This window comes from Mesoplodon bidens (assembly GCF_964165515.1).
Source record: "Mesoplodon bidens genome assembly, chromosome: 10".
In the NCBI taxonomy this organism is placed as follows: domain Eukaryota; kingdom Metazoa; phylum Chordata; class Mammalia; order Artiodactyla; family Ziphiidae; genus Mesoplodon; species Mesoplodon bidens.
The window spans coordinates 37,221,450-37,236,922 of record NC_138172.1 but is presented as its reverse complement, the minus strand read 5'-3'; the positions used below and the strand labels follow the sequence as shown (position 1 = coordinate 37,236,922).

Sequence of the window (15,473 nt, the reverse complement as noted above, 5' to 3'; positions counted from 1 at the left end):
CCTCTCTAGCATTTATTGTTTCTAGATTTTTTGATGATGGCCATTCTGACTGGTGTGAGATGATATCTCATTGTAGTTTTGATTTGCATTTCTCTAATGAGTAAAGATGTTGAGCATTCTTTCATGTGTTTGTTGGCAGTCTGTATATCTTCTGTGGAGAAATGTCTATTTAGGTCTTCTGCCCATTTCTGGATTGGGTTGTTTGTTTTTTTGTTATAGAGCTGCATGAGCTGCTTATAAATTTTGGAGATTAATCCTTTGTCAGTTGCTTCATTTGCAAATATTTTCTCCCATTCTGAGGGTTGTCTTTTGGTCTTGTTTATGGTTTCCTTTGCTGTGCAAAAGCTTTGAAGTTTCATTAGGTCCCATTTGTTTATCTTTGTTTTTATTTCCATTTCTCTAGGAGGTGGGTCAAAAAGGATCTTGCTGTGATTTATGTCATAGAGTGTTCTACCTATGTTTTCCTCTAAGAGTTTGATAGTGTCTGGCCTTACATTTAGGTCTTTAATCCATTTTGAGCTTATTTTTGTGTATGGTGTTAGGGAGTGATCTAATCTCATACTTTTACATGTCCCTGTCCAGTTTTCCCAGCACCACTTATTGAAGAGGCTGTCCTTTCTCCACTGTACATTCCTGCCTCCTTTATCAAAGATAAGGTGACCATATGTGCGTGGGTTTATCTCTGGGCTTTCTATCCTGTTCCATTGATCTATCTTTCTGTTTTTGTGCCAGTACCATACTGTCTTGATTACTGTAGCTTTGTAGTATAGTCTGAAGTCAGGGAGCCTGATTCCTCCAGCTCTGTTTTTTGTTCTCAAGATTGCTTTGGCTATTCGGGGTCTTTTGTGTTTCCATACAAATTGTGAAATTTTTTGCTCTAGTTCTGTGAAAAATGCCAGTGGTAGTTTGATAGGGATTGCATTGAATCTGTAGATTGCTTTGGGTAGTAGAGTCATTTTCACAATGTTGATTCTTCCAATCCAAGAACATGGTACATCTCTCCATCTATTTGTATCATCTTTAATTTCTTTCATCAGCGTCTTATAATTTTCTGCATACAGGTCTTTTCTCTCCTTAGGTAGGTTTATTCCTAGATATTTAATTCTTCTTGTTGCAATGGTAAATTGGAGTGTTTTCTTGATTTCACTTTCAGATTTTTCATCATTAGTGTACAGGAATGCCAGAGATTTCTGTGCATTAATTTTGTATTCTGCTACTTTACCAAATTCATTGATTAGCTCTAGTAGTTTTCTGGTAGCATCTTTAGCATTCTCTATGTATAGTATCATGTCATCTGCAAACAGTGACCACTTTACTTCTTTTCCAATTTGGATTCCTTTTATTTCCTTTTCTTCTCTGATTGCTGTGGCTAAAACTTCCAAAACTATGTTGAATAAGAGTGGTGAGAGTGGGCAGCCTTGTCTTGTTCCTGATCTTAGTGGAAATGGTTTCAATTTTTCACCATTGAGGATGATGCTGGCTGTGGGTTTGTCATATATGGCCTTTATTATGTTGAGGAAAGTTCCCTCTATGCCTACTTTCTGCAGGGTTTTTATCATAAGTGGGTGTTGAATTTTGTCGAAAGCTTTCTCTGCATCTATTGAAATTATCATATGGTTTTTCTCCTTCAATTTGTTAATATGGTGTATCACGTTGATTGATTTGCATATATTGAAGAATCCTTGCATTCCTGGAATAAACCCCACTTGATCATGGTGTATGATCCTTTTAATGTGCTGTTGGATTCTGTTTGCTAGTATTTTGTTGAGGATTTTTGCATCTATGTTCATCAGTGATATTGGCCTGTAGTTTTCTTTCTTTGTGACATCCTTGTCTGGTTTTGGTATCAAGGTGATGGTGGCCTCGTAGAATGAGTTTGGGAGTGTTCCTCCCTCTGCTATATTTTGGAAGAGTTTGAGAAGGATAGGTGTTAGCTCTTCTCTAAATGCTTGATAGAATTCGCCTGTGAAGCCATCTGGTCCTGGGCTTTTGTTTGTTGGAAGATTTTTTATCACAGTTTCAATTTCAGTGCTTGTGATTGGTCTGTTCATATTTTCTATTTCTTCCTGATTCAGTCTTGGCAGGTTGTTCATTTCTAAGAATTTGTCCATTTCTTCTAGGTTGTCCATTTTATTGGCATAGAGTTGCTTGTAGTAATCTCTCATGATCTTCTGTATTTCTGCAGTGTCAGTTGTGACTTCACCTTTTTCATTTCTTATTCTATTGATTTGAGTCTTCTCTCTTTTTTTCTTGATGAGTCTGGCTAATGGTTTATCAATTTTGTTTATCTTCTCAAAGAACCAGCTTTTAGTTTTATTGATCTTTGCTATCGTTTCCTTCATTTCTTTTTTGTTTATTTCTGATCTGATTTTTATGATTTCTTTCCTTCTGCTAACTTTGGGATGTTTTTGTTCTTCTTTCTCTAATTGCTTTAGGTGCAAGATTAGGTTGTTTATTCGAGATGTTTCCTGTTTCTTAAGGTAGGATTGTATTGCTATAAACTTCCCTCTTAGAACTGCTTTTGCTGCATCCCATAGGTTTTGGGTCGTGGTGTCTCCATTGTCATTTGTTTCTAGGTATTTTTTAGTTTCCTTTCTGATATCTTCAGTGATCACTTTGTTATTAAGTAGTGTATTGTTTAGCCTCCATGTGTTTGTATTTTTTACAGTTCTTTTCCTGTAATTGATATCTAGTCTCATAGCATTGTGGTCAGAAAAGATACTTGATACAATTTCAATTTTCTTAAATTTACCAAGGCTTGATTTGTGACCCAAGATATGATCTATCCTGGAGAATGTTCCATGGGCACTTGAGAAAAATGTGTATTCTGTTGTTTTTGGATGGAATGTCCTATAAATATCAATTAAGTCCATCTTGTTTAATGTATCATTTAAAGCTTGTGTTTCCTTATTTATTTTCATTTTGGATGATCTGTCCATTGGTGAAAGTGGGGTGTTAAAGTCCCCTACTATGATTGTGTTACTGTCGATTTCTCCTTTTATGGCTGTTAGTGTTTGCCTTATGTATTGAGGTGCTCCTATGTTAGGTGCATAAATATTTACAATTGTTATATCTTCTTCTTGGATCGATCCCTTGATCATTATGTAGTGTACTTCTTTGTCTCTTCTAGTAGTCTTTATTTTAAAGTCTATTTTGTCTGATATGAGAATTGCTACTCCAGCTTTCTTTTGCTTTCCATTTGCATGGAATATCTTTTTCCATCCCCTTACTTTCAGTCTGTATGTGTCTCTAGGTCTGAAGTGGGTCTCTTGCAGACAGCATATATATGGGTCTTTTTTTTTGTATCCATTCAGCCAATCTGTGTCTTTTGGTGGGAACATTTAGTCCATTTACATTTAAGGTAATTATCGATATGTATGTTCCTATTCCTATTTTCTTAATTGTTTTGGGTTCGTTATTGTAGGTCTTTTCCTTCTGTTGTGTTTCTTGCCTAGAGAAGTTCCTTTAGCATTTGTTGTAAAGCTGGTTTGGTGGTGCTGAACTCTCTCAGCTTTTGCTTGTCTGTAAACGTTTTAATTTCTCCATCAAATCTGAATGAGATCCTTGCCGGGTAGAGTAATCTTGGTTGCAGGTTTTTCTCCTTCATCACTTTAATTATGTCCTGCCACTCCCTTCTGGCTTGTAGGGTTTCTGCTGAGAGATCAGCTGTTATCCTGATGGGGATTCCCTTGTGTGTTATTTGTTGTTTTTCCCTTGCTACTTTTAATATGATTTCTTTGTGTTTAATTTTTGACAGTTTGATTAGTATGTGTCTTGGCGTATTTCTCCTTGGATTTATTCTGTATGGGACTCTCTGTGCCTCCTGGACTTGATTAACTATTTCCTTTCCCATATTAGGGAAGTTTTCAACTATAATCTCTTCAAATAGTTTCTCAGTCCCTTTCTTTTTCTCTTCTTCTTCTGGAACCCCTATAATTCGAATGTTGGTGCGTTTAATGTTGTCCCAGAGGTCTCTGAGACTGTCCTCTGTTCTTTTCATTCTTTTTTCTTTATTTTGCTCTGCATCAGTTATTTCCACTATTTTATCTTCCACCTCACTTATCCGTTCTTCTGCCTCAGTTATTCTGCTATTGATCCCATCTAGAGTATTTTTCATTTCATTTATTGTGTTTTTCATCGATGCTTGATTCATCTTTAGTTCTTCTAGGTCCTTGTTAACTGTTTCTTGCATTTTGTCTATTCTATTTCCAAGATTTTGGATCTTGGGTATAGAATCTTGGATCATCTTTACTATCATTATTCTGAATTCTTTTTCAGGTAGACTGCCTATTACCTCTTCATTTGTTAGGTCTGGTGGGTTTTTATCTTGCTCCTTCTCCTGCTGTGTGTTTTTCTGTCTTCTCATTTTGCTTATGTTACTGTGTTTGGGGTCTTCTTTTTGCAGGCTGCAGGTTCGTAGTTCCCGTTGATTTTTGGTGTCTGTCCTCAGTGGCTAAGGTTGGTTTAGTGGGTTGTGTAGGCTTCCTGGTGGAGGGGACTAGTGCCTGTGTTCTGGTGGATGAGGCTGGATCTTGTCTTTCTGGTGGGCAGGTCCACGTCTGGTGGTGTGTTTTGGGGTGTCTGCGGACTTTTTATGATTTTAGGCGGCCTCCCTGCTAATGGGTGGCGTTGTGTTCCTGTCTTGCTAGTTGTTTGGCATAGGGTGTCTAGCACTGTAGCTTGCTGGTTGTTGAGTGAAGCTGGGTGCTGGTGTTGAGATGGAGATCTCTGGAAGATTTTCGCCGTTTGATATTATGTGGAGCTGGGAGGTCTCTTGTGGACCAGTGTCCTGAAGTTGGCTCTCCCACCTCAGAGGCACAGCATTGACTCCTGGCTCCTCAATTTGGGATGATTTGTTGTCTATTCATGTATTCCACAGATGCAGGGTACATCAAGTTGATTGTGGAGCTTTAATCCGCTGCTTCTGAGGCTGCTGGGAGAGATTTCCCTTTCTCTTCTTTGTTCTCACAGCTCCGGGTCTCAGCTTTGGATTTGGCCCCGCCTCTCTCTTCTGTTTTATATGTTACCACCAGCAGTGTATAAGAGATTCAGCTGTTGTACATCCTTATCAATATTTAATGTTGTCAGTATTTTTTATTGTAGCCATTCTCTAGTGTCTAGAAAATATCTCATTGTGGTTCTAATTTTATTTCCATCATGAATAATGATGTTGGGCATCATTTCATGTGCTTCTTAGCCATCATAAATCTTTTGTAAAGAACCTGTTTAAGATTTTGCTCCAAACTCATTCTTTCTGTATATTACTTGGTTCCATTGTTTGATTGAACTAAAGTCAATGAAATTGAATTCCCTATTGATGAATATTTAAATCGTCTCAAATTTGTGTTTTTATCAACTAGCCTGATATGACCAACTTCATACAGTTCTGTGCCAATGGGCCAGTATTTTCAGTGTCCTGCCATTTTAGCCAAATTTTGGTCATTTATGGCAGGAAGAAGGGAAAGTATTTCCAAATTTTCACAAAAAGGGCTCAATGGTGGGGAACCATTCTGATGCCTGAGTCATAGGTGCCCTTATGACATCATTTCTGTCTTCCCTTCTCTCTTCCTGCCAGAGCTGTGGCTGGAAGAGTACAGACCTGAGAATAATGGAATCATCTACCTTCTAACTGTGGGAAATTTAGGGGATCACAGACCTGAGGGATTTGAACCAACTATTTCCAAGTCATGGGCATTCTATGTTGTGTAAGAGAGAGCCAGTCTACCCAAACTTACAGCAGGGGAAGGTGGATTTCCACAGTTGTTAAGGATATAAGTCCTATATCTGTGGTCTCTGGGCAAGGCAGGAGGTTGAGCATGTGGTGGACTCGGCACACAATTTACAGAGAACAACCTACTCATATCTTTCCTTTCTGAACTCTGATTATAGAAAGATGGCCAGGTTTGTCAAATCGTGATAGAAGACCTTGATGAAACCACATTAGTAAAAGAGAGAGAGAAGAAAAAGAAGAAAAACGAGCGTCCGCCTTCACCCCCTCCGTCCCCTCCACCAAAGGTAGGCCAATAGAAAGCCTCAAAGTTGAGGGGCACCCCAACCTGCAACATGTCTAAACAAAGTCAGCCAGGTGTCACGGTTGTCTTCTCTATGGTCCATAGCATGGGATGATCAGGCAATTTGTCATCCAAAGCAGGATACATTTGTGAGTGAAAGATAGTGCTATGAATTATTGCTCAGGAGCAACAGTCATGAACTGAGAGTGTGTCCCAAGCCAACCAGGGTGAGTGGTTGTCCTACCCAGAACTGGAATGAATAGGAATTGACTCATCCTTGTTGACCTTTTGTCCTAGTTCCTTCTCAGCCTGAGAAAGGTGGGTGTGACTGAGATATGGAGATTTGGTTGTAGGGAGAAGAAACCCTGACAAATGGGAACCAGACTATGCTAAGTTGGGGAGCGGGGTGGGAGGGCTGTGTTTGGGGGACGCAGAATCAACTACAGGGAAACCCAAGTCTAGAACTGTGTGGCAGTGTGTGTGTGTTTACATGAGTACATGTATGTGTGTTAACTGAAGTTCAAGATATGAGAACCAAAAGAAGTGAAAGTGAGGAATAAATGAGAAAGGTTCCAAACGGTGTGAGGAAGACAAACTTCTTTTTTATATTGATTGATTGATTGATTGATTGATTGATTGCTGCGTTGGGTCTCTGTTGCTGTGCCCTGGCTTTCTCTACTTGCGGCAAGCGGGGGCTACTCTTCGTTGTGGTGCGCAGGCTTCTCATTGTGGTGGCTTCTCTCATTGCGGAGCATGGGCTCTAGAGCGCAGGCTCAGTAGTTGTGGCATACAGGCTTAGTTGCTCCATGGCATGTTGGATCTTCCCGGACCAGGGCTCGAACCTGTGTCCCCTGCATTGGCAGGTGGATTCTTAACCACTGTGCCACCAAGGAAGTCACAAACTTCTAATCCTGTGAGTTGATAGAGGGAGACAGCAGGTTATGCACTGGAGCTGGAGTCAGGCATGAAAGGAGAGCAAAGGATGCCCTTTCTCCAGCCTGTGGGTGAAGTCTGAAGGGAAGTGATATGCTTCTCAGGTAGGTGGTCAGGCCCAGGCACAACAGAATAACCCTTTGACCCATAGATTGTGGTGTTCTTGTTCCAGACTGGCCAACCAGGTCCAAGGAACCAGGTGACAGCTAGGGCAGGTGTGCCCCATGTTACAGTTGAGGACCCTGAGACTCAGAGTTCAACTGTGATGTGTCTGTTAAGCAAGAGTGGCAGAGACAGGACACCTGTCTGGTCTCTGGCTCCAGCCAGTGGTCTGCCCAGTGCTCACAAACTTCTGAGGAAGGTGCCATTGTTGATAAAGGATCAGGACCCCTTCCTGGCTCACACCAGGGCTCAGGTGGGTCGGGAATATTTCCTAAATGTCCCTTCTTTTTCCTTGCAGCCCCACCCCCTAGTGGAAGCGCCCCACTCAGACAAAGAGTTGCAGGCAATAAAGATCCAGGCCTGGTGGCGGGGCACCCTGGTGCGCCGGACGCTGCTGCATGCAGCCCTCAGAGCATGTATCATTCAGTACTGGTGGAAACAGAAGCTGGCAGAGCTGCTGGAGAAGAAGCGGCGGGCTGTGCTGGATCAATATGCTCAGCAAAATTGGGCAGTGGTCAGGCTACAGTCTTGGGTCCGCATGTGGCGCATCCGCCTTCGTTATTGCCGTTTGCTCCATGCTGCCCGCATTATCCAGATCTATTGGCGCTGGCATAATTGCCATACCCGTGGCTTTTTCAGGGGCAGCTATGAACTCACAGCAAGCCAACTGGGACTTAAGCTTGAGATGTCTCTGGGGTCACAGGTCTGTCAGATTACAGACTGCATCCCCTTCCCAATAAAGAATTGATCGGGTGTGCTCCAACACTGTGTCACAAGATCTCAGACAATAAAGGAGGATTCTAAGAGCCAGGTAGGATGACTGGGGTCTGTGGTTGATTAGTAATGTCTACCATGGGTAGGAGACATGAAGTTGCAGAGCTGCCAAATCAACCAGCTCCAGGGAAACTCCTTCATAGTGTGGTGTATGGTTGTGTTTTCATTTTGCTCATGGATTTTTTTTTCCATATGTGAACCATTTTTAAAGTCTTTATTGAATTTGTTACAGTATTGCTTCTGTTTTATGTTTTGGTTTTTTGGCTGCGAGGCATGTGGGATCTTCGCTCCCCGACCAGGGATCAAACCCACACTCTTGGCAGTGGAAGCCAAGTCTTAACCACTGGACTGCCAAGGAAGTCCCCATGTTGTTTTGATTATTGTAGTTTTGTAGTATTGTTTGAAGTCTAGCAGGGTTATGCTTCCTGCTTTGTTCTTTTTCCTCAGGATTGCTTTGGCAATAGTTCCATATAAATTTTAGGATTATTTGAAAAATGTCATGGGTAATTTGATAGGGATTGAGTTAAATCTGTAGATTGTTTTGGGTAGCATGGCCATTTTAACAATGTTAATTCTTCCAATCCAAGAGCATTCTCATTCAATTTAGACCAATTCCAAGATGCCCCCACCCGCCTGGGGACTACATAACCCCACACAGTCTGGCCTTGACCATCTCACTCTCTCAATGCCCTCCCTGGCAGCTCTGCTAATATCAAAAAAAACCCAGCACCCTCCCATCTCAGCGCTTTGCTCTTGCTGCCACCTTTCCTTGGATTGTCTTCTTGCAGGTGGAGCCCTCACTCCATTCAGGTTTGTCTCTGCTCCATGTTCCTTCCAGGGAGGCCTCCTTTGATTTGACCACCTTTTTTTTTTTTTTTTTTTTTTGCGGTACGCGGGCCTCTCACTGCTGTGGCCTCTCCTGTTGCGGAGCATGGGCTCCGGACGCGCAGGCTCAGCAGCCATGGCTCACGGACCCAGCCGCTCCTCAGCATGTGGGATCTTCCTGGACCGGGGCACGAACCCGTGTCCCCTGCATCGGCAGGCGGACTCCCAACCACTGCGCCACCAGGGAAGCCCTGACCACCTTATTGAAATAGCTTTCCTGCCCACTACTGTATACTCTAGCTCCTGACTCTGCTTTCCTATGTCAGTCCTCATCTCTACCAAGGTTATCTTACCTTTCTGTTTTCTGTTCCCCCCCACCCCACGAGAGGTGAGCTCCAAAAGAGCAGGGACTCTGGGTTCAGTGCTGTGTTCCCAGGATCTAGAACAGTTCGTTCTCTCTCCCTCTCTCTCTTTCAATATGTCATTGGCTATATATTTTAACTTTCTGTATATTATGACATTTTGACATCATTTTTGAACATTCCTTTCTGGCTTGGGTAGACTACCCCTCCCAGGGCTGGCCAATTCTTTGAGATGGCAAAGGACTCAGCCTGGCATGCCTATGATTTGCAAACCAACCAATCCAGAGCCTTACCTCCTCTCTCGGGCCTGTGCACCCCAGAGGGCAATATTCCAGTGCCTTAATCATCGCAGGTCCAGATTCCAGATCCAAGGTCCAGGTACCGGGCATCTGGGGACCACCCCTGTAACGTAGAGCCCACCCAAATTACTCAAACTAGCCAGTCCTGAATTGTTTACCCTGCCCAACCTTACCTTTCCTGCTTCAAGAAAGACCATGGCATAAGTTCTTTTCTCACCCCTGTCTTCTGCCGCTTGCCCAGTACCTGATGCTTGTCCTCTGACCCTGTGTGACATGAGGTGGTGACCTCTTCTCTAGGATCTGTAAGTACTGTAAACCTTGTTTCCTGTGCCTCTCCTATTCTCATGTGGCCTCATCTGACCCACCATCACATCGCACAAATAAGTGAAATCCACATAACCATTTTTATATTAACCACATAATATTCAGTGGCATTTAGTACATTCAGAGTGTTAAGCAACCACTATTATGTATATCAATTTCTAAAATATTTTTATTGTCCTAAAAGAAAACCCCATACCCAAAAAGCAGTCACTCCCCAGTACGTGCTCCTCCAGCCACTGGCAGCCACCAATCTGCATTCTGTCTCCATAGATTTACCTAGTGTGGAATCATGCAATATTTTGTGTCTGGATTCTTTCACTTAACATGATGTTTTCAAGGTTCATCCACGTTGTAGCCATGGTCAGTACTTCATTACTTTTTATAGTAGAGTATATATCCATTGTATGGATACGCTACATTTTGTTTATCCACTCTTGATAGGTATTTGGACTGTCTGCACCTTTTGGCTGTTGTGAATAATGCCACTATAAATACTTAGTAGCTACCCCATTTTACATCCCATCAGCAATATACAAGTGTTCCAATATTTCTATATCCTTGCCAACTCTTGTTATTTTCCTTTTAAAGAAAATTCTAGCCATCCTAGTGAGTGTGAAGTGGTGTCTCATTGTGTTTTCTTTTGCATTTCTCTTATGATGAGTGATGCTGGGCATCTCAATGTGCTTGTTGGTCATTTGTGTATCTTCTCTAGGAGAAAAATCTATTCAAGTTTTGAAAAAAATTTTTAATTGGGTTGTGGTTGTCTTTTTGTTGTTTCAGTAACTATTTAGGTAATGAATGAATACACAGTTCTATCCAGGCCCTGGATTTGTGGCTTTACCATGACTCAAATCTTTATCCCTAGAAACAACTGTCCCACCATCCCTGAATGAATGGTTCTCTCATCAACCACCCCAAATCCCTCATACACAAAAGACATGTCTTTCTCAGCCTCCTTGAATTTTTATTTCTCTCTGGCAGTGCTTCTGTGTGTGTGTGTGTGTGTGTGCTGGGTGGTGGAAGGAGGAGCTGTTATTGTGTCTCCATTCATCTGGGCATACTATTCTCTAGCTTTGTTGGTCTTCATTGCTGTCTCTGTGTCTCCCTCTCTGTCTATCCTTCATAATCTTGTCTTTCACTGTAATTATAATTATCTCTTTGTGTTCCCCAGTATCTTTCTCCCTCAGTCTCTGCCTTCCTCTATCAACTCTTATAATGTCATGTCTCCTTGTAGCTGTTTCTCTGACTCACGGGATTTTCTGATCTGTAAATTGCGGGCAGAGATCATTTTCTTTAAACTGTCCATCCTCAGAAGAGCTCTGCTCTTCTGAGTCCTGATTACCCCTCATCCCTAGTAGCTCCACAAGGATGGGTGGAGAATTCCCATGCAGGGCACCCACATGATTGCTCCTGGGTGATGGAGGCACCAGCCTAGGATGTACAACTACTTAGAGGAATGTTGGCATAATTTATGTATATGGCCACAGTGATTGGTTCAAGGATATGCACATGATGCAAGCCAGGCCACTGGGACTTAGTTCTGGTGCCGTGGTGGAACTACTAGGATTGATGGCTGTAAGAATTATGAAACCAGAGCTGCTGGGGGACACCACATGGAAATAGCTTGCTGAGAATGAAGCCAACACAGAGGAAAGTAGAACCAAAAGATGGAAAGAGAGGGACTAAGTCCTAAGGATTCCTCTGGGCCTCTGGACCCAGCCATGCCTGAAGCTACCACCCACTATACTATGGGAATTATTACTTTTGTGAGCCAATAAACCTCCATTTTCACTGAAGTTGGCTTGCTAATAAGACAGATAGCAAAGGAGTAGGAGATCTCAGCAAATTAAGAAACACTTAAAGAAGATTGAATTTTATGTAAGTTGCTTTTCAGGAAGGGGTTTTCAAAAATTGGTTTTTGAGTTAGAAACTTGGCAGATGGTATGCCTAGGAAATTCTTACGGTAAACATGGGATTATCTCTCACTTAATACACCCGGAAGACCAGAACATTCTTGTAATGCTGTGTAGTGTGGTAAAAAAGAGAAGTGCTGTGGAGTAATGAATAAATCAGCTAATCATCTATAATTAGAATGGCCTGAGTGTGAATCTAATCATGGATTTGTCACCTGTGGGCCAGTGTGGCATTTTATCATTTGCCTAGTTCAACAAGTCAGCAGGAGGAAACCATGGGCAATCATCAGCCATTCATGAAACAACTGCATGAGGAGAATAGATGAACTAGTCAGGTCCTTCCCTTGCTCTCTACTCCACTTATGCGAAGGACGTCTGTGGTAGCCTTCACTCCAAGATAACCTCTTAGCTCTGCCCCGTGAAGAAAGTGGTCAATCTTCTCATGAAGAGATCCTATCGTGGGTGTTGAACGTAAGAGGGAAATAGGCAGTGTTTTTCAAACTTTATCAACAGTCCCAGTGACGTGGAGGGTCTCATTAAAGCAGATTGCTGGGCCCCACTCACCATTTCTTTTCTTTTCTTTTCTTTTCGGCTCCATTGGGTCTTCATTGCTGCGCGTGGACTTTCTCTAGTTGCGGTGAATGGGGGCTACTCTTCATTGCGGTGCACGGGCTTCTCATTGCAGTGGCTTCTCTTGTTGTGGAGCACGGGCTCTAGGCGCGTGGGCTTCAGTAGTTGTGGCACGCGGGCTCTAGAGCGCAGGCTCAGTAGTGTGGTGCACAGGCTTAGTTGCTCCATGGCATGTGGGATCTTCCCGGACCAGGGCTGGAACCCATATCCCCCGCATTGAGAGACGGATTCTCAACCACTGCACCACCAGGGAAGCCCCCACTCACCATTTCTGATTCAGTATATCATGTTCCCAAGAATGAGTATTTCTAACAAGTTTCCAGGTGATGCTGTGGCAACTCTTCTAGGGAATACCACTACGTTAGAAAAATCTACAATTCTTCCCCTTCTGAGTGGGAAAAGGTCAGTTTCTGCCTCCTGTGAGTCTTTCTCCTGTGTGTCTCCTTTACTACTCATACAAAACACTTAATTTTTGACACTTTTGGAAAACCCTGTTTCAGTCCTTTCCCTTCTCAAGAAAAGGGGGTGTAAAGCTGAAATTTCCACACTCTGATTATATATTGATCTTTTCAATGACCAGCCTTCATCGTTAGTCCATCCAGGAGCTCTCTCAGAGTCACCTCATTAGAACAAAGGACACGCCTATCATCCAGGAAATTATAAGAATTTTAGAAGCTCTGTGTCAGGACCCAGTTCAAAGACCAAATATTAGAACAAAAGATGCTCCTAGTGCTGTTATCATTTAAGAAAATACAAGCGTGCTTCCTGGGACTCTCTAGGCTTCCACCGTTTCTCTGTGGTTCTTCCAGTTTCTCTACTGGCGCTATTCCCACCTCTTCCCCTCTGCCTCTGGGATTTAACGAGCTCTCCTGAGACCTAGGCCTCTCCCTAGGCCTCCAAGTGTGTGTGGGGGGGTGAGGAACAAATGTTAGTTAGCCTCATTGGCAAGGTCAAGGCCATGTTCAGTTCCAGTGTGAAGATCATGAAGCCCAATTGTGAGAAGCTGGGAGTTCAAGTCTGGAATCTTCCAGGCCCTCATGGAGCTGGAGATGAACTCGGACCTCAAGGCCCAGCTGCGAGAGCTGAACATCAAAATTGCCAAGGACATTGAAGTTAGTGGTGGTCGGAAAGCTATTATAACCTTTGTTCTCATTCCTCAATTGAAATCTTTCCAGAAACTCCAGGTCCGGCTATTGTGTGAGTTGGAGAAGTTCAGCAGGAGACATGTTGTCTTTGTCACTCAGAGGAGAATTCTGCCTAAGCCAACTCGAAAAAGCCATACAAAAAATAAGCAAGCATCCCAGGAGCTGCACTCTGACAGCCATGCATGATGTAATCCTGGAGGACTTGATTTTCCCAAGTGAGATTGTGGGCAAGAGAATCCACAAGAAACTGGATGGCAGCTGGTTCATAAAGGTTCATTTGGATAAAGCACAGCAGAACAATGTGGAATACAAAGTTGAAACATTTTCTGGTGTCTATAAGAAGTTCATGGGTAAGTATATTAATTTTGAATTCCCATAGTTTCAGTTGTAAACAAAAATGACTAAATAAAATATTCACAATTTTTAAAAAAAAAGAAATTACAAGGTTTTCAGGAGCTCTGTGCCAGGGTCTATGGGTAAAGACCAATATATATTTTCTATTTCTTCCAAGTCTGTAATATCTTGGTGTAAGAAATAATCAAAGGTGAGGGGGACATGTCAAAAGAATGCAGAAGCCAGGCTGAAGGGCCCCCAATGGCCAAATCTGGGTCAATTTTAGCACCAAAATTATGATGATAGCAGATTATAACCTATAGAATTAAATAGGAACCCATCAGTTCACACCAATATAAATTAATAAATGAAAAATTTAATGAGAAGAGAAGTATCTTCCTTAGAAAGCAACTAATATATGTAGGAAGAATTAAGGTATTAGAAAGTCACTGCTCAATCACAGTGGCTGAGGAATAGGAAGTAGAGTTCACCTCCCTCCACAGAAACATTGAAAATAGATCTACAAGCAGAATGATTCACACAGAACAGCTACTGAATGCCAACAGAAGACCTCAGGTGTCCGAAAAGACAAGAAAACCTCCACGTAACTGGGTAGGACAAAAGGAAAAAGAAAAAGAAAGAATCAGGACAGGGCTGCACCCTGGGGAGGGAGTTGTGAAGGAGGAAAGTTTCCTGCACCTTGGGAAGGTTTCTCACAAGTGGAGAAATTAGGACGGAGGGGGAGTTTTGGAGCCTAAAAGGGGAAGCAGCAACTGGTTTGTGAAAGGCAAAATGGAGACTAATCTGCTCAGAGGGTCAGCACCCTGACCCTGCACTCTCAAGCCTGAGATACTCCTCTGTTAGTGAGGTTGAGGGTCGGGTACTAAAGCTCAGACTCCTAAGCTCAGTCCCAGAGAGAGGACCAGGGTTAGGTGCAGAAAGAGCCTGAAGAGGTTGGGCCACAGCAACTGAGGGTGTACTAGGAAGAAGCCTGGGCCCACCAGAGGGGCAAGGAACCATTATTGGGAGGCGCGTGAGAAGAGGAAAGGGAACACCATAAGAACTTCTATCCCTGTGAGCGCTCCCGGGCAACAGGACACCACCTACAGGAGTTCTGGGGGCAGGTGCGAGTAGCCACTGCCATCTTGGGCTCCAGAGGTGGGCACTGGCTGCCTCTTCCAGACCCGCAGGCAGACACCAGGCCCCACCCCTACTGACCCAGGAGGGCGTGGACAGCTCCCAAAACTAGGAATTCTGCCAGCGGGTCACAGAACCCGCCCCTGCTGACCTGGAAGGGTGTGGACAGCTCCCGAAACTAGGAATTCTGCCAGCGGGCCACAGGACCTACCTCGCTGTCCCAGGAGGGCACGAATAGCTCTCACTATGAGGAAATTAACCAGTGGGTGTCAGGACCTGCTCTGCTGTCCCAGGAGGATGTGGATAACTACCCCCACTAGGAAATCTGCCCAGAGGAGGGGCTGAAAACACAGCTGATCCCCAGGGGCTGTGTGACTAAGGAAGAAGAGCTGAAATTTCTGCTTGCGGCTGCACAAACTGCAGAGTTACAGCTCCACTGATGCCTTCCCTAATTCAGCGCCTGTGAAACATCTGAAAGGACTAGTGTTCTTGCAGCTGCGACAGGTCTGGCTTTAGCAGCTGTGGGCTCTGTGGGCATGTACTCATGGGGGTTGGGCCAGACCAGAGTTTGAGCTGCCTCCTTAGCTCTCACAGCAGGTACAGGTGTATAACTATTGCAGTCCTG

General features: G+C 43.3%; 1 protein-coding gene and 1 pseudogene across 2 annotated transcripts in view; both read left to right on the top strand.

Moving 5' to 3' along the window:
- The window catches only part of LOC308624257 (IQ domain-containing protein F5-like), a gene marked incomplete at its 5' end in the record, with an annotated part of 37,664 nt that extends 29,753 nt beyond the window's left edge, over nt 1-7,911 (top strand). The window contains 2 exons of the mRNA XM_081247350.1: nt 5,890-6,015; nt 7,405-7,911. Of these exons, the coding sequence (XP_081103476.1) occupies nt 5,890-6,015; nt 7,405-7,854 (576 nt within the window). The remainder of the gene's footprint in view (nt 1-5,889; nt 6,016-7,404) is intronic.
- Nucleotides 7,912-13,191: 5,280 nt separating this feature from the next.
- Nucleotides 13,192-13,860, top strand: LOC308623635 (small ribosomal subunit protein eS7-like; annotated as a pseudogene). Its single transcript has one exon. The product of its transcript is annotated as a small ribosomal subunit protein eS7-like (transcript).
- The last annotated feature ends 1,613 nt before the right edge of the window (nt 13,861-15,473 follow it).